The sequence below is a fragment of the Drosophila pseudoobscura genome, chromosome X, assembly GCF_009870125.1.
Source record: "Drosophila pseudoobscura strain MV-25-SWS-2005 chromosome X, UCI_Dpse_MV25, whole genome shotgun sequence".
Taxonomy (NCBI): domain Eukaryota; kingdom Metazoa; phylum Arthropoda; class Insecta; order Diptera; family Drosophilidae; genus Drosophila; species Drosophila pseudoobscura.
The window spans coordinates 10,533,541-10,555,584 of NC_046683.1; the positions used below are offsets into that span (position 1 = coordinate 10,533,541).

Below are 22,044 nucleotides of genomic sequence, written 5' to 3' on the forward strand. Positions count from 1 at the left end.
GTTGCATCCCTTGGATTATTTATTTGTTCTTTTAATTAATGTTCTTGTTAATTTTCATGCTGTTGGCGCTGCCCTAGGACTCGACACATAACATTAAAGACACTGCGGGCTAACAAAAATTACAAATGGTGAACAGAACAGGGAATATCTTAGATTACTAGGACTAGACTCTCGCTTTGGGTTCGTTTATTTTGAGGGGGGAAGAATTCCCGAGCCTATACTTTTTTGAAGGGCTTCTCAACCATAAGGATTCCGCGCTCCCAGAGGGCTTCGACAAACTCCAAGCGGTCTTCATCGTTTCCCATCGGGGGTAGATCTTTGATCTTTGTATAATCGGGATAGGCATGAATTAGCGTCTCAATAACAGTACCATGGAACGGTTCCAGCTCAAAGAAGTTTGGCTCATATTTACAATACTCCAAACCATTGTCCGTGTAGTAGTAGCAGCGCAGGTCACCCTCGTCGACCGTCAGGCGTACGATATTGGCACGCAGCAGACGCACTGCAGTCCCCTCTGCGAGTTCGTAATCAAGTGAGCAATGGCCAGTCTTATCGGCGGTAGCCTGTGCACCGTATACAGTGCGTTTCAACTCCTGGGGCGCAATGGTGGGTGGCAGGGCCTCGTGCTGGAATTTTATGGCCAATTGGTCCAAGGCCCGATCGATCTGACCCTCGGTGGGCATCAGACGCTGTGCTAGATTCTGGATATGCTGTATCAACTTTTGGCGATGCACGCCGTTCCATTCGGCGTTGGCCACGCCAAGGTTCTGAAAGATATCCAGCGGAAGCCCCTTGCGCAGCTTCAAGGTCTGCTCGACACTCTCCTTAACAACCAGGGGCATGAGCTTCTCCATCAGATTGGCGTACGATTGCTGCTGGTAGGCGCTGAGGGTAATGTGCAGCGAATGGGAGTCCTTCTCTGTGATGGCCTGGTGGATCCAGCCGCGTGGGAAGTATAAGAGATCGCCGGGCATCAGTACTATATCCATTATGGGATCGCCCAATTCGGTCTGGCTGAGGTTGCCCGACGATTCACGGGGCAGTTCTTTGGTGGGGGCGTAGATGCGCCAGCGCTTCTTGCCCTCCACCTGGAGAACAAAGGCTTCAATATCATCGTAATGCGGTGCGAATCCCTGGCTCTCGGGGGGCGTCAGGTAGACATTGGCCCCCACCAGGCAATGGAAAAACTCCTGCAGCTTGACGCACAACTGCCTCAGCTGGACAAGGTAGCTGGAGGGATTCAGGATACGGATGCTGCAGCCGCGTTGATAGTGGGCCCAAACGCTAGGGGGCAAGGCACGACCGTCAGGGTTCAAGGTCTTCCGCACGCCGTCCTCATAGCTTGTTACATCGATGTTGGTGGTATACTCCACGTGGTTCTGGATCAGCATTTTGTCGATCATCTTGAACGATATTAGATTGGAGAATCCACCTGAGGTCGTTGTTATCACTCTAAATGGACTCTTTTCCCAGTGGTCACGCAAAAAAGTGGCCATAGTCATCGGAGCAATGAGCTGAGCCAGGGTCCGCTTTCCCACTTCAATGCTGTTTTCCTTGTGCACTTCATGGCATGGCTCCAGGCGGTTTACGGCCTGACCAGCGCCAGCCTCTGCTCCTACATCACCTCCGGGTTGAACAGATTTAATTACACCGATTTTAATTCTGCAAAACATGCTGTCCCCTGGTTCCATCTCGATCGACTGTGGGGACAGCAACGCGCGGTTTGGCGTCGCCACCTCCACCTTGACTGGAACCGTATTCTTCTTGCTGGCAGCCGATGTCGACTGGCCGACTGGAGTGGATGAAGTACGCTTGGCGCCGATGGGCTTGCTGCCCTCCGCCTCATAGTTGCGACGCTTCAGTGACTCACGAGTATTAGCCGGAGTTTCTGGCGAGGATTGAGACGAGTGGCTGTTCAGCGTGTATTCCTCGCCACTCTCGGACGAATCATACAATTCACCACTGCTGTCGGTGCTGTCGTCCTCCTCGTCTTTCTGGCCGACTGGAGTGGATGAAGTACGCTTGGCGCCGATGGGCTTGCTGCCCTCCGCCTCATCGTTGCGACGCTTCAGTGACTCACGAGTATTAGCCGGAGTTTCTGGCGAGGATTGATACGAGTGGCTGTTCAGCGTGTATTCCTCGCCACTCTCGGACGAATCATACAATTCACCACTGCTGTCGGTGCTGTCGTCCTCCTCGTCTTTCTGGCCGACTGGAGTGGAGGAAGTACGCTTGGCGCCGATGGGCTTGCTGCCCTCCGCCTCATAGTTGCGACGCTTCAGTGACTCACGAGTATTAGCCGGAGTTTCTGGCGAGGATTGAGACGAGTGGCTGTTCAGCGTGTATTCCTCGCCACTCTCGGACGAATCATACAATTCACCATTGCTGTCGGTGCTGTCGTCCTCCTCGTCTTTCTGGCCGACTGGAGTGGATGAAGTACGCTTGGCGCCGATGGGCTTGCTGCCCTCCGCCTCATCGTTGCGACGGTTCAGTGACTCACGAGTATTAGCCGGAGTTTCTGGCGAGGATTGAGACGAGTGGCTGTTCAGCGTGTATTCCTCGCCACTCTCGGACGAATCATACAATTCACCATTGCTGTCGGTGCTGTCGTCCTCCTCGTCTTTCTGGCCGACTGGAGTGGATGAAGTACGCTTGGCGCCGATGGGCTTGCTGCCCTCCGCCTCATCGTTGCGACGGTTCAGTGACTCACGAGTATTAGCCGGAGTTTCTGGCGAGGATTGAGACGAGTGGCTGTTCAGCGTGTATTCCTCGCCACTCTCGGACGAATCATACAATTCACCATTGCTGTCGGTGCTGTCGTCCTCCTCGTCTTTCTGGCCGACTGGAGTGGATGAAGTACGCTTGGCGCCGATGGGCTTGCTGCCCTCCGCCTCATCGTTGCGACGGTTCAGTGACTCACGAGTATTAGCCGGAGTTTCTGGCGAGGATTGAGACGAGTGGCTGTTCAGCGTGTATTCCTCGCCACTCTCGGACGAATCATACAATTCACCATTGCTGTCGGTGCTGTCGTCCTCCTCGTCTTTCTGGCCGACTGGAGTGGATGAAGTACGCTTGGCGCCGATGGGCTTGCTGCCCTCCGCCTCATCGTTGCGACGCTTCAGTGACTCACGAGTATAAGCCGGAGTTTCTGGCGAGGATTGAGACGAGTGGTTGTTCAGCGTGTATTCCTCGCCACTCTCGGAGGAATCATACAACTCACCTCTGCTGTCGGTGCTGTCGTCCTCCTCGTCTTCGCCGCTGCTGCTGCTGCTGCCGTTGTCGCCGTCGCTATAGCTACCGCTCCTTTTTAGCGGACCCTTCAGCTTTCCCCCATTTTTGGAGGCCAAGTTCCTGTTGTTATTTTTGGCGGCACCATTTTTGTCGAAATTCTTTGTTCCTTTTTGTACATAATTTTTTGAGGTTGCGGAGCCGCGATAGGCGGCAAAGACCGAAACCTTTTTATTCTTGTCGAACATCTTTAAACTGTTATAATCTACAATCAGTCGATTGTCAAATACCAGTTACATCAAATCGCTTGTTCCACAAAAATAGAAGACTTAATTTTCACCGCAAAATTATATTTTAACCTCTGGCTGGTTTTGGCAAGCTTTCGTTTCTTCGGAATTTTTTTTAAAAAGAGGCGGTATATTTCGGTATATTTCTGAGGGTCACAGTCACACTCCTGTAACGAAAAAATGAGTCGTCATTTTGAATGGGCTGTAAAAAAGGGTATGGACAGCAGGCAAAAACAGCCAAGGCAAGTTGCTAGTTCCTAAGAACCTCACCTCGCGTGTGAAGACAATATACCTAGAAGACAAGGTATATAAGGCAAAGGGGGGAGTTTTACCTTGCGCGCGTTGCACTTTCAGTTCCGTTTTGGCTGTTGTCCATACCCTCTTTCTCATCCCATTCATGTAGCACGTGTGTAGTAGCCGTGTAGAGCTGCCAAGTAACATGTAATAAACTGAGCAAAATGTAAACATTTTAGAAATTCAAAAATTCCAATTTTTTTGAACCGATCGGGTGGGGTGCTGCGCGTCGTTGCAAAGTAAATAAAACAAATTTGGTAACGCCCTTCTACAGAAAGACTATAATAGGTACAAGTTATCCGCCCTGATGTTGCGTCTCTTTATGGATTGAACAAAATAGATCATCGAACAGCTAGCGGAACTATATGACAAAACTTATCTCCTTTCAGTAAGAAATAATCCTTCAATGTACAAGATATTGTTATTTATCATCTCTAAATGTCCTTTCCATTCGACCCTTGAAAGTATTCAGTGGGTTTAGTGGAATAGGATTATTTGTTGAACCATTCCTTGGCGTCTGACAGATATAGGACCCTATTGATGGCCACTTTACGTTTGTTGATGAGTATATGTATAAAGCTCCTAGCATATGAGTCCAATTCATTTATCTCTGATACTTATGATAATAGTGATTATTTCTTAAGTCCCTATCAAATCAGGCTTGGCCAATATGATGGCCATTTTTGAATGTTTTGTACAGTCTCATTTAATAAATGCGTTCCGATAATTGCCATTTCGAGTGCCACATGATGTTCCCGATGTACTTAGAAGACATATCGAGATGATATCAAATCAATAACATCTGCATTATCAATTGTTGTAATTGTGTAAAAACCTAAAATACTCGTAAGCATGATAGTAGAATCCCAACCAATCGTAGACTATATTCCGCTTCCAGGGTTTTTTTTTGCATATTAGCTCAAAAATTGTATGCATAATCTGCGTTTTTTTTTCATAAAAACTAGAACTCTGACTTGGAGGGCTGAAAATTTCTAAATTCGATCAGCTGAAACACTTAAACACACTTAATTTTGCTTGTATTTAATTTAAAAAAAACGGTCAAAAATATTGTATACGTGCACAGGTGTCGCTTTTGATAATTACATAGAATGTAGTTCCTATGTAGCAAATGTGTAGTTAGCGTGTCGTTACCACGATTTTATACCTAACGGCGTTGAACTGTTTAAATAGAGGGGGCTTAAGTGAGTTAAGTTATTGTGTTTCATCAATCTATTAAACTTAATTTTCAATGTTATATAGAAATCCAATAAAAACAAGAGTTTAAATTAAGCCAGTCAAGTAGAAAATTGATTCATTAATCGGATAAAATTATGTGGGCAGAACTCAGAGATCTATATAGCTGGGAATTTTCGACGGAAGAAAGAATAACCAGGAATTAGTCGTCATAACCGGTTGACAACAATGATTACCGGCAACACTAATTTTCATACCCTAGGGAAGAGGATATTATAGAGTTGAGAAAATGTTTGTCATCCCAAGCTCAGTAGGTATGAGGATCGAGGTAAATATATACAAAATGCTAATAAATAATGAATATGTCTAAAACGTATCAGTTTGAGAAAAGGTCTTTATAAATTACGTTTTATCTTCATATCAAATTAACGAAATAGGGTATAAAAGTGCCTATACACGCAACCTGTCTTCAAATACCAGCAACATTGCGACTGTTTTTTTGGTTGACCTTTTTTGTTTAAACCTTGCTGCAGTCAAAATACAATAAATGGGAGTACTAAAAACTAGCCAATCTTGTAGAAAATGTTTTCATTAATGGCCTGAAATTATACGGGAAAAGCTAAAGGTTTTAGTTAGGCAGCATTATTCAACGGTATAAAAAAATTGAGCAATTGGAATAATTTTAGCCGTTTTTTCTATATAAAATCAAATTATTGACTCAAAATGCGCCTCACCAATGTCCTATTCAAGAAGGTGAAGAGCAAGTAAGTATGTTTACCTGAGAGACAGGGATAATTGGGTAATTTGTTGTCTGGTGTGTTGTGTTCCCGTAGACGCATCATGGTCGTGCTGGAGAGCGTGGTCAGCGGGCATCAGTACAATGCGTTCCGCGAACGCCTGGCCGAGAAGATCGAGGTGATACGCTTCGATCCGTACAGTGAGTATATATATATGGACAGCTGAAATAGAAATTTTTTCTCATCCGACTTATCTCCGCAGTTCAACAGGATAGCCTCTACCGCGAGCGCAAGAGAATCCGCAGCGCCTGAACATGTAGAATAAATAAATGTTACACCACACAAACACACGCAAATGTTGCATCCCTTGGATTATTTATTTGTTCTTTTAATTAATGTTCTTGTTAATTTTCATGCTGTTGGCGCTGCCCTAGGACTCGACACATAACATTAAAGACACTGCGGGCTAACAAAAATTACAAATGGTGAACAGAACAGGGAATATCTTAGATTACTAGGACTAGACTCTCGCTTTGGGTTCGTTTATTTTGAGGGGGGAAGAATTCCCGAGCCTATACTTTTTTGAAGGGCTTCTCAACCATAAGGATTCCGCGCTCCCAGAGGGCTTCGACAAACTCCAAGCGGTCTTCATCGTTTCCCATCGGGGGTAGATCTTTGATCTTTGTATAATCGGGATAGGCATGAATTAGCGTCTCAATAACAGTACCATGGAACGGTTCCAGCTCAAAGAAGTTTGGCTCATATTTACAATACTCCAAACCATTGTCCGTGTAGTAGTAGCAGCGCAGGACACCCTCGTCGACCGTCAGGCGTACGATATTGGCACGCAGCAGACGCACTGCAGTCCCCTCTGCGAGTTCGTAATCAAGTGAGCAATGGCCAGTCTTATCGGCGGTAGCCTGTGCACCGTATACAGTGCGTTTCAACTCCTGGGGCGCAATGGTGGGTGGCAGGGCCTCGTGCTGGAATTTTATGGCCAATTGGTCCAAGGCCCGATCGATCTGACCCTCGGTGGGCATCAGACGCTGTGCTAGATTCTGGATATGCTGTATCAACTTTTGGCGATGCACGCCGTTCCATTCGGCGTTGGCCACGCCAAGGTTCTGAAAGATGTCCAGCGGAAGCCCCTTGCGCAGCTTCAAGGTCTGCTCGACACTCTCCTTAACAACCAGGGGCATGAGCTTCTCCATCAGATTGGCGTACGATTGCTGCTGGTAGGCGCTGAGGGTAATGTGCAGCGAATGGGAGTCCTTCTCTGTGATGGCCTGGTGGATCCAGCCGCGTGGGAAGTATAAGAGATCGCCGGGCATCAGTACTATATCCATTATGGGATCGCCCAATTCGGTCTGGCTGAGGTTGCCCGACGATTCACGGGGCAGTTCTTTGGTGGGGGCGTAGATGCGCCAGCGCTTCTTGCCCTCCACCTGGAGAACAAAGGCTTCAATATCATCGTAATGCGGTGCGAATCCCTGGCTCTCGGGGGGCGTCAGGTAGACATTGGCCCCCACCAGGCAATGGAAAAACTCCTGCAGCTTGACGCACAACTGCCTCAGCTGGACAAGGTAGCTGGAGGGATTCAGGATACGGATGCTGCAGCCGCGTTGATAGTGGGCCCAAACGCTAGGGGGCAAGGCACGACCGTCAGGGTTCAAGGTCTTCCGCACGCCGTCCTCATAGCTTGTTACATCGATGTTGGTGGTATACTCCACGTGGTTCTGGATCAGCATTTTGTCGATCATCTTGAACGATATTAGATTGGAGAATCCACCTGAGGTCGTTGTTATCACTCTAAATGGACTCTTTTCCCAGTGGTCACGCAAAAAAGTGGCCATAGTCATCGGAGCAATGAGCTGAGCCAGGGTCCGCTTTCCCACTTCAATGCTGTTTTCCTTGTGCACTTCATGGCATGGCTCCAGGCGGTTTACGGCCTGACCAGCGCCAGCCTCTGCTCCTACATCACCTCCGGGTTGAACAGATTTAATTACACCGATTTTAATTCTGCAAAACATGCTGTCCCCTGGTTCCATCTCGATCGACTGTGGGGACAGCAACGCGCGGTTTGGCGACGCCACCTCCACCTTGACTGGAACCGTATTCTTCTTGCTGGCAGCCGATGTCGACTGGCCGACTGGAGTGGATGAAGTACGCTTGGCGCCGATGGGCTTGCTGCCCTCCGCCTCATAGTTGCGACGGTTCAGTGACTCACGAGTATTAGCCGGAGTTTCTGGCGAGGATTGAGACGAGTGGCTGTTCAGCGTGTATTCCTCGCCACTCTCGGACGAATCATACAACTCACCATTGCTGTCGGTGCTGTCGTCCTCCTCGTCTTTCTGGCCGACTGGAGTGGATGAAGTACGCTTGGCGCCGATGGCCTTGCTGCCCTCCGCCTCATCGTTGCGACGGTTCAGTGACTCACGAGTATTAGCCGGAGTTTCTGGCGAGGATTGAGACGAGTGGCTGTTCAGCGTGTATTCCTCGCCACTCTCGGACGAATCATACAATTCACCACTGCTGTCGGTGCTGTCGTCCTCCTCGTCTTTCTGGCCGACTGGAGTGGATGAAGTACGCTTGGCGCCGATGGGCTTGCTGCCCTCCGCCTCATAGTTGCGACGCTTCAGTGACTCACGAGTATTAGCCGGAGTTTCTGGCGAGGATTGAGACGAGTGGCTGTTCAGCGTGTATTCCTCGCCACTCTCGGACGAATCATACAATTCACCACTGCTGTCGGTGCTGTCGTCCTCCTCGTCTTTCTGGCCGACTGGAGTGGATGAAGTACGCTTGGCGCCGATGGGCTTGCTGCCCTCCGCCTCATCGTTGCGACGTTTCAGTGACTCACGAGTATTAGCCGGAGTTTCTGGCGAGGATTGATACGAGTGGCTGTTCAGCGTGTATTCCTCGCCACTCTCGGACGAATCATACAATTCACCATTGCTGTCGGTGCTGTCGTCCTCCTCGTCTTTCTGGCCGACTGGAGTGAATGAAGTACGCTTGGCGCCGATGGGCTTGCTGCCCTCCGCCTCATCGTTGCGACGCTTCAGTGACTCACGAGTATTAGCCGGAGTTTCTGGCGAGGATTGAGACGAGTGGTTGTTCAGCGTGTATTCCTCGCCACTCTCGGAGGAATCATACAACTCACCTCTGCTGTCGGTGCTGTCGTCCTCCTCGTCTTCCCCGCTGCTGCTGCTGCTGCCGTTGTCGCCGTCGCTATAGCTACCGCTCCTTTTTAGCGGACCCTTCAGCTTTCCCCCATTTTTGGAGGCCAAGTTCCTGTTGTTATTTTTGGCGGCACCATTTTTGTCGAAATTCTTTGTTCCTTTTTGTACATAATTTTTTGAGGTTGCGGAGCCGCGATAGGCGGCAAAGACCGAAACCTTTTTATTCTTGTCGAACATCTTTAAACTGTTATAATCTACAATCAGTCGATTGTCAAATACCAGTTACATCAAATCGCTTGTTCCACAAAAATAGAAGACTTAATTTTCACCGCAAAATTATATTTTAACCTCTGGCTGGTTTTGGCAAGCTTTCGTTTCTTCGGAATTTTTTTTAAAAAGAGGCGGTATATTTCGGTATATTTCTGAGGGTCACAGTCACACTCCTGTAACGAAAAAATGAGTCGTCATTTTGAATGGGCTGTAAAAAAGGGTATGGACAGCAGGCAAAAACAGCCAAGGCAAGTTGCTAGTTCCTAAGAACCTCACCTCGCGTGTGAAGACAATATACCTAGAAGACAAGGTATATAAGGCAAAGGGGGGAGTTTTACCTTGCGCGCGTTGCACTTTCAGTTCCGTTTTGGCTGTTGTCCATACCCTCTTTCTCATCCCATTCATGTAGCACGTGTGTAGTAGCCGTGTAGAGCTGCCAAGTAACATGTAATAAACTGAGCAAAATGTAAACATTATAGAAATTCAGAAATTCCAATTTTTTTGAACCGATCGGGTGGGGTGCTGCGCGTCGTTGCAAAGTAAATAAAACAAATTTGGTAACGCCCTTCTACAGAAAGACTATAATAGGTACAAGTTATCCGCCCTGATGTTGCGTCTCTTTATGGATTGAACAAAATAGATCATCGAACAGCTAGCGGAACTATATGACAAAACTTATCTCCTTTCAGTAAGAAATAATCCTTCAATGTACAAGATATTGTTATTTATCATCTCTAAATGTCCTTTCCATTCGACCCTTGAAAGTATTCAGTGGGTTTAGTGGAATAGGATTATTTGTTGAACCATTCCTTGGCGTCTGACAGATATAGGACCCTATTGATGGCCACTTTACGTTTGTTGATGAGTATATGTATAAAGCTCCTAGCATATGAGTCCAATTCATTTATCTCTGATACTTATGATAATAGTGATTATTTCTTAAGTCCCTATCATATCAGGCTTGGCCAATATGATGGCCATTTTTGAATGTTTTGTACAGTCTCATTTACTAAATGCGTTCCGATAATTGCCATTTCGAGTGCCACATGATGTTCCCGATGTACTTAGAAGACATATCGAGATGATATCAAATCAATAACATCTGCATTATCAATTGTTGTAATTGTGTAAAAACCTAAAATACTCGTAAGCATGATAGTAGAATCCCAACCAATCGTAGACTATATTCCGCTTCCAGGGTTTTTTTTTGCATATTAGCTCAAAAATTGTATGCATAATCTGCGTTTTTTTTTTCATAAAAACTAGAACTCTGACTTGGAGGGCTGAAAATTTCTAAATTCGATCAGCTGAAACACTTAAACACACTTAATTTTGCTTGTATTTAATTTAAAAAAAACGGTCAAAAATATTGTATACGTGCACAGGTGTCGCTTTTGATAATTACATAGAATGTAGTTCCTATGTAGCAAATGTGTAGTTAGCGTGTCGTTACCACGATGTTATACCTAACGGCGTTGAACTGTTTAAATAGAGGGGGCTTAAGTGAGTTAAGTTATTGTGTTTCATCAATCTATTAAACTTAATTTTCAATGTTATATAGAAGTCCAATAAAAACAAGAGTTTAAATTAAGCCAGTCAAGTAGAAAATTGATTCATTAATAGGATAAAATTATGTGGGCAGAACTCAGAGATCTATATAGCTGGGAATTTTTGACGGAAGAAAGAATAACCAGGAATTAGTCGTCATAACCGGTTGACAACAATGATTACCGGCAACACTAATTTTCATACCCTAGGGAAGAGGATATTATAGAGTTGAGAAAATGTTTGTCATCCCAAGCTCAGTAGGTATGAGGATCGAGGTAAATATATACAAAATGCTAATAAATAATGAATATGTCTAAAACGTATCAGTTTGAGAAAAGGTCTTTATAAATTACGTTTTATCTTCATATCAAATTAACGAAATAGGGTATAAAAGTGCCTATACACGCAACCTGTCTTCAAATACCAGCAACATTGCGACTGTTTTTTTGGTTGACCTTTTTTGTTTAAACCTTGCTGCAGTCAAAATACAATAAATAGGAGTACTAAAAACTAGCCAATCTTGTAGAAAATGTATTCATTAATGGCCTGAAATTATACGGGAAAAGCTAAAGATTTTAGTTAGGCAGCATTATTCAACGGTATAAAAAAATTGAGCAATTGGAATAATTTTAGCCGTTTTTTCTATATAAAATCAAATTATTGACTCAAAATGCGCCTCACCAATGTCCTATTCAAGAAGGTGAAGAGCAAGTAAGTATGTTTACCTGAGAGACAGGGATAATTGGGTAATTTGTTGTCTGGTGTGTTGTGTTCCCGTAGACGCATCATGGTCGTGCTGGAGAGCGTGGTCAGCGGGCATCAGTACAATGCGTTCCGCGAACGCCTGGCCGAGAAGATCGAGGTGATACGCTTCGATCCGTACAGTGAGTATATATATATGGACAGCTGAAATAGAAATTTTTTCTCATCCGACTTATCTCCGCAGTTCAACAGGATAGCCTCTACCGCGAGCGCAAGAGAATCCGCAGCGCCTGAACATGTAGAATAAATAAATGTTACACCACACAAACACACGCAAATGTTGCATCCCTTGGATTATTTATTTGTTCTTTTAATTAATGTTCTTGTTAATTTTCATGCTGTTGGCGCTGCCCTAGGACTCGACACATAACATTAAAGACACTGCGGGCTAACAAAAATTACAAATGGTGAACAGAACAGGGAATATCTTAGATTACTAGGACTAGACTCTCGCTTTGGGTTCGTTTATTTTGAGGGGGGAAGAATTCCCGAGCCTATACTTTTTTGAAGGGCTTCTCAACCATAAGGATTCCGCGCTCCCAGAGGGCTTCGACAAACTCCAAGCGGTCTTCATCGTTTCCCATCGGGGGTAGATCTTTGATCTTTGTATAATCGGGATAGGCATGAATTAGCGTCTCAATAACAGTACCATGGAACGGTTCCAGCTCAAAGAAGTTTGGCTCATATTTACAATACTCCAAACCATTGTCCGTGTAGTAGTAGCAGCGCAGGACACCCTCGTCGACCGTCAGGCGTACGATATTGGCACGCAGCAGACGCACTGCAGTCCCCTCTGCGAGTTCGTAATCAAGTGAGCAATGGCCAGTCTTATCGGCGGTAGCCTGTGCACCGTATACAGTGCGTTTCAACTCCTGGGGCGCAATGGTGGGTGGCAGGGCCTCGTGCTGGAATTTTATGGCCAATTGGTCCAAGGCCCGATCGATCTGACCCTCGGTGGGCATCAGACGCTGTGCTAGATTCTGGATATGCTGTATCAACTTTTGGCGATGCACGCCGTTCCATTCGGCGTTGGCCACGCCAAGGTTCTGAAAGATGTCCAGCGGAAGCCCCTTGCGCAGCTTCAAGGTCTGCTCGACACTCTCCTTAACAACCAGGGGCATGAGCTTCTCCATCAGATTGGCGTACGATTGCTGCTGGTAGGCGCTGAGGGTAATGTGCAGCGAATGGGAGTCCTTCTCTGTGATGGCCTGGTGGATCCAGCCGCGTGGGAAGTATAAGAGATCGCCGGGCATCAGTACTATATCCATTATGGGATCGCCCAATTCGGTCTGGCTGAGGTTGCCCGACGATTCACGGGGCAGTTCTTTGGTGGGGGCGTAGATGCGCCAGCGCTTCTTGCCCTCCACCTGGAGAACAAAGGCTTCAATATCATCGTAATGCGGTGCGAATCCCTGGCTCTCGGGGGGCGTCAGGTAGACATTGGCCCCCACCAGGCAATGGAAAAACTCCTGCAGCTTGACGCACAACTGCCTCAGCTGGACAAGGTAGCTGGAGGGATTCAGGATACGGATGCTGCAGCCGCGTTGATAGTGGGCCCAAACGCTAGGGGGCAAGGCACGACCGTCAGGGTTCAAGGTCTTCCGCACGCCGTCCTCATAGCTTGTTACATCGATGTTGGTGGTATACTCCACGTGGTTCTGGATCAGCATTTTGTCGATCATCTTGAACGATATTAGATTGGAGAATCCACCTGAGGTCGTTGTTATCACTCTAAATGGACTCTTTTCCCAGTGGTCACGCAAAAAAGTGGCCATAGTCATCGGAGCAATGAGCTGAGCCAGGGTCCGCTTTCCCACTTCAATGCTGTTTTCCTTGTGCACTTCATGGCATGGCTCCAGGCGGTTTACGGCCTGACCAGCGCCAGCCTCTGCTCCTACATCACCTCCGGGTTGAACAGATTTAATTACACCGATTTTAATTCTGCAAAACATGCTGTCCCCTGGTTCCATCTCGATCGACTGTGGGGACAGCAACGCGCGGTTTGGCGACGCCACCTCCACCTTGACTGGAACCGTATTCTTCTTGCTGGCAGCCGATGTCGACTGGCCGACTGGAGTGGATGAAGTACGCTTGGCGCCGATGGGCTTGCTGCCCTCCGCCTCATAGTTGCGACGGTTCAGTGACTCACGAGTATTAGCCGGAGTTTCTGGCGAGGATTGAGACGAGTGGCTGTTCAGCGTGTATTCCTCGCCACTCTCGGACGAATCATACAATTCACCATTGCTGTCGGTGCTGTCGTCCTCCTCGTCTTTCTGGCCGACTGGAGTGGATGAAGTACGCTTGGCGCCGATGGGCTTGCTGCCCTCCGCCTCATCGTTGCGACGGTTCAGTGACTCACGAGTATTAGCCGGAGTTTCTGGCGAGGATTGAGACGAGTGGCTGTTCAGCGTGTATTCCTCGCCACTCTCGGACGAATCATACAATTCACCACTGCTGTCGGTGCTGTCGTCCTCCTCGTCTTTCTGGCCGACTGGAGTGGATGAAGTACGCTTGGCGCCGATGGGCTTGCTGCCCTCCGCCTCATAGTTGCGACGCTTCAGTGACTCACGAGTATTAGCCGGAGTTTCTGGCGAGGATTGAGACGAGTGGCTGTTCAGCGTGTATTCCTCGCCACTCTCGGACGAATCATACAATTCACCACTGCTGTCGGTGCTGTCGTCCTCCTCGTCTTTCTGGCCGACTGGAGTGGATGAAGTACGCTTGGCGCCGATGGGCTTGCTGCCCTCCGCCTCATCGTTGCGACGTTTCAGTGACTCACGAGTATTAGCCGGAGTTTCTGGCGAGGATTGATACGAGTGGCTGTTCAGCGTGTATTCCTCGCCACTCTCGGACGAATCATACAATTCACCATTGCTGTCGGTGCTGTCGTCCTCCTCGTCTTTCTGGCCGACTGGAGTGAATGAAGTACGCTTGGCGCCGATGGGCTTGCTGCCCTCCGCCTCATCGTTGCGACGCTTCAGTGACTCACGAGTATTAGCCGGAGTTTCTGGCGAGGATTGAGACGAGTGGTTGTTCAGCGTGTATTCCTCGCCACTCTCGGAGGAATCATACAACTCACCTCTGCTGTCGGTGCTGCCGTCCTCCTCGTCTTCGCCGCTGCTGCTGCTGCTGCTGCCGTTGTCGCCGTCGCTATAGCTACCGCTCCTTTTTAGCGGACCCTTCAGCTTTCCCCCATTTTTGGAGGCCAAGTTCCTGTTGTTATTTTTGGCGGCACCATTTTTGTCGAAATTCTTTGTTCCTTTTTGTACATAATTTTTTGAGGTTGCGGAGCCGCGATAGGCGGCAAAGACCGAAACCTTTTTATTCTTGTCGAACATCTTTAAACTGTTATAATCTACAATCAGTCGATTGTCAAATACCAGTTACATCAAATCGCTTGTTCCACAAAAATAGAAGACTTAATTTTCACCGCAAAATTATATTTTAACCTCTGGCTGGTTTTGGCAAGCTTTCGTTTCTTCGGAATTTTTTTTAAAAAGAGGCGGTATATTTCGGTATATTTCTGAGGGTCACAGTCACACTCCTGTAACGAAAAAATGAGTCGTCATTTTGAATGGGCTGTAAAAAAGGGTATGGACAGCAGGCAAAAACAGCCAAGGCAAGTTGCTAGTTCCTAAGAACCTCACCTCGCGTGTGAAGACAATATACCTAGAAGACAAGGTATATAAGGCAAAGGGGGGAGTTTTACCTTGCGCGCGTTGCACTTTCAGTTCCGTTTTGGCTGTTGTCCATACCCTCTTTCTCATCCCATTCATGTAGCACGTGTGTAGTAGCCGTGTAGAGCTGCCAAGTAACATGTAATAAACTGAGCAAAATGTAAACATTATAGAAATTCAGAAATTCCAATTTTTTTGAACCGATCGGGTGGGGTGCTGCGCGTCGTTGCAAAGTAAATAAAACAAATTTGGTAACGCCCTTCTACAGAAAGACTATAATAGGTACAAGTTATCCGCCCTGATGTTGCGTCTCTTTATGGATTGAACAAAATAGATCATCGAACAGCTAGCGGAACTATATGACAAAACTTATCTCCTTTCAGTAAGAAATAATCCTTCAATGTACAAGATATTGTTATTTATCATCTCTAAATGTCCTTTCCATTCGACCCTTGAAAGTATTCAGTGGGTTTAGTGGAATAGGATTATTTGTTGAACCATTCCTTGGCGTCTGACAGATATAGGACCCTATTGATGGCCACTTTACGTTTGTTGATGAGTATATGTATAAAGCTCCTAGCATATGAGTCCAATTCATTTATCTCTGATACTTATGATAATAGTTTTTATTTCTTAAGTCCCTATCATATCAGGCTTGGCCAATATGATGGCCATTTTTGAATGTTTTGTACAGTCTCATTTACTAAATGCGTTCCGATAATTGCCATTTCGAGTGCCACATGATGTTCCCGATGTACTTAGAAGACATGTCGAGATGATATCAAATCAATAACATCTGCATTATCAATTGTTGTAATTGTGTAAAAACCTAAAATACTCGTAAGCATGATAGTAGAATCCCAACCAATCGTAGACTATATTCCGCTTCCAGGGTTTTTTTTTGCATATTAGCTCAAAAATTGTATGCATAATCTGCGTTTTTTTTCATAAAAACTAGAACTCTGACTTGGAGGGCTGAAAATTTCTAAATTCGATCAGCTGAAACACTTAAACACACTTAATTTTTCTTGTATTTAATTTAAAAAAAACGGTCAAAAATATTGTATACGTGCACAGGTGTCGCTTTTGATAATTACATAGAATGTAGTTCCTATGTAGCGAATGTGTAGTTAGCGTGTCGTTACCACGATTTTATACCTAACGGCGTTGAACTGTTTAAATAGAGGGGGCTTAAGTGAGTTAAGTTATTGTGTTTCATCAATCTATTAAACTTAATTTTCAATGTTATATAGAAATCCAATAAAAACAAGAGTTTAAATTAAGCCAATCAAGTAGAAAATTGATTCATTAATCGGATAAAATTATGTGGGCAGAACTCAGAGATCTATATAGCTGGGAATTTTCGACGGAAGAAAGAATAACCAGGAATTAGTCGTCATAACCGGTTGACAACAATGATTACCGGCAACACTAATTTTCATACCCTAGGGAAGAGGATATTATAGAGTTGAGAAAATGTTTGTCATCCCAAGCTCAGTAGGTATGAGGATCGAGGTAAATATATACAAAATGCTAATAAATAATGAATATGTCTAAAACGTATCAGTTTGAGAAAAGGTCTTTATAAATTACGTTTTATCTTCATATCAAATTAACGAAATAGGGTATAAAAGTGCCTATACACGCAACCTGTCTTCAAATACCAGCAACATTGCGACTGTTTTTTTGGTTGACCTTTTTTGTTTAAACCTTGCTGCAGTCAAAATACAATAAATGGGAGTACTAAAAACTAGCCAATCTTGTAGAAAATGTTTTCATTAATGGCCTGAAATTATACGGGAAAAGCTAAAGGTTTTAGTTAGGCAGCATTATTCAACGGTATAAAAAAATTGAGCAATTGGAATAATTTTAGCCGTTTTTTCTATATAAAATCAAATTATTGACTCAAAATGCGCCTCACCAATGTCCTATTCAAGAAGGTGAAGAGCAAGTAAGTATGTTTACCTGAGAGACAGGGATAATTGGGTAATTTGTTGTCTGGTGTGTTGTGTTCCCGTAGACGCATCATGGTCGTGCTGGAGAGCGTGGTCAGCGGGCATCAGTACAATGCGTTCCGCGAACGCCTGGCCGAGAAGATCGAGGTGATACGCTTCGATCCGTACAGTGAGTATATATATATGGACAGCTGAAATAGAAATTTTTTCTCATCCGACTTATCTCCGCAGTTCAACAGGATAGCCTCTACCGCGAGCGCAAGAGAATCCGCAGCGCCTGAACATGTAGAATAAATAAATGTTACACCACACAAACACACGCAAATGTTGCATCCCTTGGATTATTTATTTGTTCTTTTAATTAATGTTCTTGTTAATTTTCATGCTGTTGGCGCTGCCCTAGGACTCGACACATAACATTAAAGACACTGCGGGCTAACAAAAATTACAAATGGTGAACAGAACAGGGAATATCTTAGATTACTAGGACTAGACTCTCGCTTTGGGTTCGTTTATTTTGAGGGGGGAAGAATTCCCGAGCCTATACTTTTTTGAAGGGCTTCTCAACCATAAGGATTCCGCGCTCCCAGAGGGCTTCGACAAACTCCAAGCGGTCTTCATCGTTTCCCATCGGGGGTAGATCTTTGATCTTTGTATAATCGGGATAGGCATGAATTAGCGTCTCAATAACAGTACCATGGAACGGTTCCAGCTCAAAGAAGTTTGGCTCATATTTACAATACTCCAAACCATTGTCCGTGTAGTAGTAGCAGCGCAGGACACCCTCGTCGACCGTCAGGCGTACGATATTGGCACGCAGCAGACGCACTGCAGTCCCCTCTGCGAGTTCGTAATCAAGTGAGCAATGGCCAGTCTTATCGGCGGTAGCCTGTGCACCGTATACAGTGCGTTTCAACTCCTGGGGCGCAATGGTGGGTGGCAGGGCCTCGTGCTGGAATTTTATGGCCAATTGGTCCAAGGCCCGATCGATCTGACCCTCGGTGGGCATCAGACGCTGTGCTAGATTCTGGATATGCTGTATCAACTTTTGGCGATGCACGCCGTTCCATTCGGCGTTGGCCACGCCAAGGTTCTGAAAGATGTCCAGCGGAAGCCCCTTGCGCAGCTTCAAGGTCTGCTCGACACTCTCCTTAACAACCAGGGGCATGAGCTTCTCCATCAGATTGGCGTACGATTGCTGCTGGTAGGCGCTGAGGGTAATGTGCAGCGAATGGGAGTCCTTCTCTGTGATGGCCTGGTGGATCCAGCCGCGTGGGAAGTATAAGAGATCGCCGGGCATCAGTACTATATCCATTATGGGATCGCCCAATTCGGTCTGGCTGAGGTTGCCCGACGATTTACGGGGCAGTTCTTTGGTGGGGGCGTAGATGCGCCAGCGCTTCTTGCCCTCCACCTGGAGAACAAAGGCTTCAATATCATCGTAATGCGGTGCGAATCCCTGGCTCTCGGGGGGCGTCAGGTAGACATTGGCCCCCACCAGGCAATGGAAAAACTCCTGCAGCTTGACGCACAACTGCCTCAGCTGGACAAGGTAGCTGGAGGGATTCAGGATACGGATGCTGCAGCCGCGTTGATAGTGGGCCCAAACGCTAGGGGGCAAGGCACGACCGTCAGGGTTCAAGGTCTTCCGCACGCCGTCCTCATAGCTTGTTACATCGATGTTGGTGGTATACTCCACGTGGTTCTGGATCAGCATTTTGTCGATCATCTTGAACGATATTAGATTGGAGAATCCACCTGAGGTCGTTGTTATCACTCTAAATGGACTCTTTTCCCAGTGGTCACGCAAAAAAGTGGCCATAGTCATCGGAGCAATGAGCTGAGCCAGGGTCCGCTTTCCCACTTCAATGCTGTTTTCCTTGTGCACTTCATGGCATGGCTCCAGGCGGTTTACGGCCTGACCAGCGCCAGCCTCTGCTCCTACATCACCTCCGGGTTGAACAGATTTAATTACACCGATTTTAATTCTGCAAAACATGCTGTCCCCTGGTTCCATCTCGATCGACTGTGGGGACAGCAACGCGCGGTTTGGCGACGCCACCTCCACCTTGACTGGAACCGTATTCTTCTTGCTGGCAGCCGATGTCGACTGGCCGACTGGAGTGGATGAAGTACGCTTGGCGCCGATGGGCTTGCTGCCCTCCGCCTCATCGTTGCGACGGTTCAGTGACTCACGAGTATTAGCCGGAGTTTCTGGCGAGGATTGAGACGAGTGGCTGTTCAGCGTGTATTCCTCGCCACTCTCGGACGAATCATACAATTCACCATTGCTGTCGGTGCTGTCGTCCTCCTCGTCTTTCTGGCCGACTGGAGTGGATGAAGTACGCTTGGCGCCGATGGGCTTGCTGCCCTCCGCCTCATCGTTGCGACGGTTCAGTGACTCACGAGTATTAGCCGGAGTTTCTGGCGAGGATTGAGACGAGTGGCTGTTCAGCGTGTATTCCTCGCCACTCTCGGACGAATCATACAATTCACCACTGCTGTCGGTGCTGTCGTCCTTCTCGTCTTTCTGGCCGACTGGAGTAGATGAAGTACGCTTGGCGCCGATGGGCTTGCTGCCCTCCGCCTCATAGTTGCGACGCTTCAGTGACTCACGAGTATTAGCCGGAGTTTCTGGCGAGGATTGAGACGAGTGGCTGTTCAGCGTGTATTCCTCGCCACTCTCGGACGAATCATACAATTCACCACTGCTGTCGGTGCTGTCGTCCTCCTCGTCTTTCTGGCCGACTGGAGTGGATGAAGTACGCTTGGCGCCGATGGGCTTGCTGCCCTCCGCCTCATCGGTGCGACGCTTCAGTGACTCACGAGTATTAGCCGGAGTTTCTGGCGAGGATTGATACGAGTGGCTGTTCAGCGTGTATTCCTCGCCACTCTCGGACGAATCATACAATTCACCACTGCTGTCGGTGCTGTCGTCCTCCTCGTCTTTCTGGCCGACTGGAGTGGATGAAGTACGCTTGGCGCCGATGGGCTTGCTGCCCTCCGCCTCATCGTTGCGACGCTTCAGTGACTCACGAGTATAAGCCGGAGTTTCTGGCGAGGATTGAGACGAGTGGTTGTTCAGCGTGTATTCCTCGCCACTCTCGGAGGAATCATACAACTCACCTCTGCTGTCGGTGCTGTCGTCCTCCTCGTCTTCGCCGCTGCTGCTGCTGCTGCCGTTGTCGCCGTCGCTATAGCTACCGCTCCTTTTTAGCGGACCCTTCAGCTTTCCCCCATTTTTGGAGGCCAAGTTCCTGTTGTTATTTTTGGCGGCACCATTTTTGTCGAAATTCTTTGTTCCTTTTTGTACATAATTTTTTGAGGTTGCGGAGCCGCGATAGGCGGCAAAGACCGAAACCTTTTTATTCTTGTCGAACATCTTTAAACTGTTATAATCTACAATCAGTCGATTGTCAAATACCAGTTACATCAAATCGCTTGTTCCACAAAAATAGAAGACTTAATTTTCACCGCAAAATTATATTTTAACCTCTGGCTGGTTTTGGCAAGCTTTCGTTTCTTCGGAATTTTTTTTAAAAAGAGGCGGTATATTTCGGTATATTTCTGAGGGTCACAGTCACACTCCTGTAACGAAAAAATGAGTCGTCATTTTGAATGGGCTGTAAAAAAGGGTATGGACAGCAGGCAAAAACAGCCAAGGCAAGTTGCTAGTTCCTAAGAACCTCACCTCGCGTGTGAAGACAATATACCTAGAAGACAAGGTATATAAGGCAAAGGGGGGAGTTTTACCTTGCGCGCGTTGCACTTTCAGTTCCGTTTTGGCTGTTGTCCATACCCTCTTTCTCATCCCATTCATGTAGCACGTGTGTAGTAGCCGTGTAGAGCTGCCAAGTAACATGTAATAAACTGAGCAAAATGTAAACATTATAGAAATTCAGAAATTCCAATTTTTTTGAACCGATCGGGTGGGGTGCTGCGCGTCGTTGCAAAGTAAATAAAACAAATTTGGTAACGCCCTTCTACAGAAAGACTATAATAGGTACAAGTTATCCGCCCTGATGTTGCGTCTCTTTATGGATTGAACAAAATAGATCATCGAACAGCTAGCGGAACTATATGACAAAACTTATCTCCTTTCAGTAAGAAATAATCCTTCAATGTACAAGATATTGTTATTTATCATCTCTAAATGTCCTTTCCATTCGACCCTTGAAAGTATTCAGTGGGTTTAGTGGAATAGGATTATTTGTTGAACCATTCCTTGGCGTCTGACAGATATAGGACCCTATTGATGGCCACTTTACGTTTGTTGATGAGTATATGTATAAAGCTCCTAGCATATGAGTCCAATTCATTTATCTCTGATACTTATGATAATAGTTTTTATTTCTTAAGTCCCTATCATATCAGGCTTGGCCAATATGATGGCCATTTTTGAATGTTTTGTACAGTCTCATTTACTAAATGCGTTCCGATAATTGCCATTTCGAGTGCCACATGATGTTCCCGATGTACTTAGAAGACATATCGAGATGATATCAAATCAATAACATCTGCATTATCAATTGTTGTAATTGTGTAAAAACCTAAAATACTCGTAAGCATGATAGTAGAATCCCAACCAATCGTAGACTATATTCCGCTTCCAGGGTTTTTTTTTGCATATTAGCTCAAAAATTGTATGCATAATCTGCGTTTTTTTTTCATAAAAACTAGAACTCTGACTTGGAGGGCTGAAAATTTCTAAATTCGATCAGCTGAAACACTTAAACACACTTAATTTTGCTTGTATTTAATTTAAAAAAAACGGTCAAAAATATTGTATACGTGCACAGGTGTCGCTTTTGATAATTACATAGAATGTAGTTCCTATGTAGCAAATGTGTAGTTAGCGTGTCGTTACCACGATTTTATACCTAACGGCGTTGAACTGTTTAAATAGAGGGGGCTTA

The 22,044-nt window shown here is 46.2% G+C and overlaps 6 protein-coding genes and 3 long non-coding RNA genes across 11 annotated transcripts; 6 read left to right on the forward strand and 3 right to left on the reverse strand.

Annotated features, from left to right (window-relative positions):
• Position 1: 1 nt before the first annotated feature.
• Positions 2–15,009, reverse strand: LOC117185202 (bifunctional lysine-specific demethylase and histidyl-hydroxylase NO66-like). Of its 3 annotated transcripts, none has more exons than XM_033385594.1 (2): positions 14,576–15,009; positions 2–3,148 (listed from the first exon to the last, which is right to left on the reverse strand). In XM_033385594.1, the coding sequence occupies exons 1-2, from the start codon at positions 14,832–14,834 to the stop codon at positions 216–218; spliced, it is 3,192 nt and encodes a 1,063-aa protein (XP_033241485.1). In that variant the 5' UTR covers positions 14,835–15,009; the 3' UTR covers positions 2–215. The 3 variants fall into 3 exon arrangements, with proteins under 3 accessions (XP_033241485.1, XP_033241486.1, XP_033241487.1); XM_033385595.1 differs by lacking the exon at positions 14,576–15,009 and adding an exon at positions 3,221–3,671; XM_033385596.1 differs by lacking the exon at positions 2–3,148 and adding an exon at positions 11,777–14,503 and having other exon boundaries at positions 14,576–15,008.
• On the forward strand, positions 5,518–6,096 carry LOC6903977 (39S ribosomal protein L33, mitochondrial). The gene is made up of 3 exons (XM_002136504.3): positions 5,518–5,767; positions 5,837–5,940; positions 6,003–6,096. The coding sequence occupies exons 1-3, from the start codon at positions 5,727–5,729 to the stop codon at positions 6,050–6,052; spliced, it is 195 nt and encodes a 64-aa protein (XP_002136540.1). The 5' UTR covers positions 5,518–5,726; the 3' UTR covers positions 6,053–6,096.
• Positions 6,099–9,338, reverse strand: LOC117183205 (bifunctional lysine-specific demethylase and histidyl-hydroxylase NO66-like). The gene is made up of 2 exons (XM_033385600.1): positions 8,898–9,338; positions 6,099–8,825 (listed from the first exon to the last, which is right to left on the reverse strand). Exons 1-2 carry the CDS (start codon positions 9,151–9,153, stop codon positions 6,313–6,315), a joined length of 2,769 nt encoding a protein of 922 aa, XP_033241491.1. The 5' UTR covers positions 9,154–9,338; the 3' UTR covers positions 6,099–6,312.
• Positions 9,503–10,235, forward strand: LOC26534157 (uncharacterized). The gene is made up of 2 exons (XR_004470799.1): positions 9,503–9,874; positions 9,952–10,235. It is a non-coding gene; the product is annotated as an uncharacterized lncRNA (long non-coding RNA).
• On the forward strand, positions 11,219–11,774 carry LOC6903975 (39S ribosomal protein L33, mitochondrial). Its single transcript, XM_002136506.3, has 3 exons — positions 11,219–11,445; positions 11,515–11,618; positions 11,681–11,774. Exons 1-3 carry the CDS (start codon positions 11,405–11,407, stop codon positions 11,728–11,730), a joined length of 195 nt encoding a protein of 64 aa, XP_002136542.1. The 5' UTR covers positions 11,219–11,404; the 3' UTR covers positions 11,731–11,774.
• Positions 15,010–15,118: 109 nt separating the features above from the next.
• On the forward strand, positions 15,119–15,916 carry LOC117185210 (uncharacterized). The gene is made up of 2 exons (XR_004470798.1): positions 15,119–15,555; positions 15,633–15,916. It is a non-coding gene; the product is annotated as an uncharacterized lncRNA (long non-coding RNA).
• A 958-nt stretch (positions 15,917–16,874) lies between these two features.
• Positions 16,875–17,453, forward strand: LOC117185208 (39S ribosomal protein L33, mitochondrial). Its single transcript, XM_033385608.1, has 3 exons — positions 16,875–17,124; positions 17,194–17,297; positions 17,360–17,453. Exons 1-3 carry the CDS (start codon positions 17,084–17,086, stop codon positions 17,407–17,409), a joined length of 195 nt encoding a protein of 64 aa, XP_033241499.1. The 5' UTR covers positions 16,875–17,083; the 3' UTR covers positions 17,410–17,453.
• A 216-nt stretch (positions 17,454–17,669) lies between these two features.
• Positions 17,670–20,708, reverse strand: LOC6903974 (bifunctional lysine-specific demethylase and histidyl-hydroxylase NO66). The gene is made up of 2 exons (XM_002136505.3): positions 20,255–20,708; positions 17,670–20,182 (listed from the first exon to the last, which is right to left on the reverse strand). The coding sequence occupies exons 1-2, from the start codon at positions 20,508–20,510 to the stop codon at positions 17,670–17,672; spliced, it is 2,769 nt and encodes a 922-aa protein (XP_002136541.3). The 5' UTR covers positions 20,511–20,708.
• A 307-nt stretch (positions 20,709–21,015) lies between these two features.
• LOC117185211 (uncharacterized) lies at positions 21,016–21,592 on the forward strand. The gene is made up of 2 exons (XR_004470800.1): positions 21,016–21,231; positions 21,309–21,592. It is a non-coding gene; the product is annotated as an uncharacterized lncRNA (long non-coding RNA).
• Positions 21,593–22,044: the final 452 nt, after the last annotated feature.

What these genes read in the sequence shown, in the direction of transcription:
- LOC117185208 (XM_033385608.1), top strand. Translation starts at nt 17,084, where the DNA reads ATGCGCCTCACCAATGTCCTATTCAAGAAGGTGAAGAGCAA. An exon ending in TTCAAGAAGGTGAAGAGCAA is followed by an intron (nt 17,125 to 17,193) that starts GTAAGTATGTTT and finishes GTGTTCCCGTAG; the next exon opens with ACGCATCATGGTCGTGCTGG. An exon ending in GATACGCTTCGATCCGTACA is followed by an intron (nt 17,298 to 17,359) that starts GTGAGTATATAT and finishes TTATCTCCGCAG; the next exon opens with TTCAACAGGATAGCCTCTAC.
- LOC117183205 (XM_033385600.1), bottom strand. Translation starts at nt 9,153, where the DNA reads ATGTTCGACAAGAATAAAAAGGTTTCGGTCTTTGCCGCCTATCGCGGC. An exon ending in CGACAGCACCGACAGCAGAG is followed by an intron (nt 8,826 to 8,897) that starts GTGAGTTGTATG and finishes AATCCTCGCCAG; the next exon opens with AAACTCCGGCTAATACTCGT.
- LOC6903974 (XM_002136505.3), bottom strand. Translation starts at nt 20,510, where the DNA reads ATGTTCGACAAGAATAAAAAGGTTTCGGTCTTTGCCGCCTATCGCGGC. An exon ending in CGACAGCACCGACAGCAGAG is followed by an intron (nt 20,183 to 20,254) that starts GTGAGTTGTATG and finishes AATCCTCGCCAG; the next exon opens with AAACTCCGGCTTATACTCGT.
- LOC6903975 (XM_002136506.3), top strand. Translation starts at nt 11,405, where the DNA reads ATGCGCCTCACCAATGTCCTATTCAAGAAGGTGAAGAGCAA. An exon ending in TTCAAGAAGGTGAAGAGCAA is followed by an intron (nt 11,446 to 11,514) that starts GTAAGTATGTTT and finishes GTGTTCCCGTAG; the next exon opens with ACGCATCATGGTCGTGCTGG. An exon ending in GATACGCTTCGATCCGTACA is followed by an intron (nt 11,619 to 11,680) that starts GTGAGTATATAT and finishes TTATCTCCGCAG; the next exon opens with TTCAACAGGATAGCCTCTAC.
- LOC117185202 (XM_033385594.1), bottom strand. Translation starts at nt 14,834, where the DNA reads ATGTTCGACAAGAATAAAAAGGTTTCGGTCTTTGCCGCCTATCGCGGC. An exon ending in CGGCAGCACCGACAGCAGAG is followed by an intron (nt 3,149 to 14,575) that starts GTGAGTTGTATG and finishes AATCCTCGCCAG; the next exon opens with AAACTCCGGCTTATACTCGT.
- LOC6903977 (XM_002136504.3), top strand. Translation starts at nt 5,727, where the DNA reads ATGCGCCTCACCAATGTCCTATTCAAGAAGGTGAAGAGCAA. An exon ending in TTCAAGAAGGTGAAGAGCAA is followed by an intron (nt 5,768 to 5,836) that starts GTAAGTATGTTT and finishes GTGTTCCCGTAG; the next exon opens with ACGCATCATGGTCGTGCTGG. An exon ending in GATACGCTTCGATCCGTACA is followed by an intron (nt 5,941 to 6,002) that starts GTGAGTATATAT and finishes TTATCTCCGCAG; the next exon opens with TTCAACAGGATAGCCTCTAC.